The sequence below is a fragment of the Clinocottus analis genome, unplaced genomic scaffold, assembly GCF_023055335.1.
Source record: "Clinocottus analis isolate CAN_PGR_092001 unplaced genomic scaffold, fCliAna1.0.p SCAF_19, whole genome shotgun sequence".
NCBI lineage: Eukaryota > Metazoa > Chordata > Actinopteri > Perciformes > Cottidae > Clinocottus > Clinocottus analis.
Genome location: NW_027175920.1, coordinates 14,457,877 through 14,459,537, shown reverse-complemented (window position 1 = coordinate 14,459,537; position 1,661 = coordinate 14,457,877). Strand labels below are relative to the sequence as shown.

Below are 1,661 nucleotides of genomic sequence, written 5' to 3'. Positions count from 1 at the left end.
ATGACGTACACCAGAACCCTGTCTCACGAAGCTGGGTTAACATACCCGGGGTTTCGGTTTAGCGAGGTAACTTCTGGATTAATTCTGGGTTTTCCGTCTCACAAAGCTGGTTCACTTCTTAGCGGGGTCCGTTGCCCCGGTAACTTACGCTGAACGGCCAATCATTGTCCTGGAAAAATGGCCTGCCCATTTCTTCAGAATTCCGTTGAGGAAGGACACGGATAGTAAGAGCAGCGCTCTGCAGGGAGCGCGTGCTTCATGACGGGCAAAACCCGTCCGAGTTATTGTGTAGTGTGTATCAATATTGGAAGCCTACTGTAGCCTCCAGAAGAATTCAGTTTGACAGCTTCTCTCTTTTTCGTAATTTATTTCCTCTCTCTCTTGTAGGGCGGATAAACTGTGTTAAAATGAATGTGCTCCCGAAATTTCTATATCTCTTCCATTGTATACCAATTTTCCTTACAAAACGTTTCTTTCGCTCACTTCCACCTCCCTTCCCCCCTCTCTCTGTGACGACTGACCAGGTGAGAAGACAGCTGAGGAAACTTCTACAGCGCAAGGCGGAAGGTCCTGATGGCATCAACCCCAGGGTCCTAAAGACATGCGCCACCCAGCTGTCTGGTGTCCTGCAGCACCTCTTCAACCTGAGCCTGAAGCAGGAGGAAGTCCCGGTGCTGTGGAAGACGTCGTGCCTGGTCCCTGTCCCAAAGAAGTCGATGCCATCTGGCCTCAAGGACTACCGACCAGTTGCCCTCACTTCCCACGTGATGAAGGTGCTGGAGAGGCTGGTCTTGGCCCACCTCAGGCCGCAGGTGAAATCGTCGCTGGACCCTCTGCAATTTGCTTACCAGCCTCATGTGGGAGTGGATGACGCCATCATCTACCTGCTGCAACGAGCTCAGTCTCACCTGGATGGAACCGGTGTCTCTGTGAGAGTCACTTTCTTTGACTTCTCCAGTGCATTTAACACCATTCAACCATTGCTACTGAGTGAGAAGCTGCGGGGGGTAGGGGTAGACTCGTCCACCATCTCCTGGATCACTGACTACGTCACAGGCAGACCACAGTTTGTGAGAATGGGCCGTGTGCTGTCTGAAACGGTGATCAGTGATGTTGGGGCCCCACAAGGTACTGTTCTGTCTCCCTTCCTGTTCACCCTGTACACAAATGACTTCCAGTACAACACGGGGTCATGCCATCTGCAGAAGTACTCTGATGACTCTGCAGTGGTCGGGTGTATTAAGGATGGACGGGAGGAGGAGTACAGAGCAGTGGTGAGTGACTTTGTGGAGTGGGCCAGCGAGAATCACCTGCTTCTGAACGTGAGCAAGACCAGAGAGATGGTGGTCGACTTCAGGAGGAAGACAACAGCTCCGAGACCTCTGAGCGTCCTGGGAGAGGACGTGAACATGGTGGAGGAGTACAAGTACCTGGGTGTCTCCATCGACAGCTGACTGAACTTTTCGATTCATTCATTGACCACACAATTTCCCAATTCTTATGGAACAAGAAGCCCCCCTAGAATTAAAAAAGACACTTTACAAAAACCTAAGGAGCTGGGTGGTCTAGCCCTCCCTAACTTCTTACTCTATTACTGGTCAACAAACATTAAAGCCTTGTTACACTGGTGTTGCACTAATGCCCAACCCTCACCCTGGCTA

At 51.1% G+C, this 1,661-nt stretch overlaps 1 protein-coding gene across 1 annotated transcript in view; it reads left to right on the top strand.

The window, feature by feature from the left end:
* The window catches only part of myo15b (myosin XVB), a 29,820-nt gene continuing 28,159 nt past the window's right edge, over positions 1-1,661 (top strand). Inside the window, exons 1-2 of the mRNA XM_068583509.1 lie at positions 1-66; positions 525-812. Coding sequence (XP_068439610.1) covers positions 1-66; positions 525-812 — 354 coding nt within the window. The remainder of the gene's footprint in view (positions 67-524; positions 813-1,661) is intronic.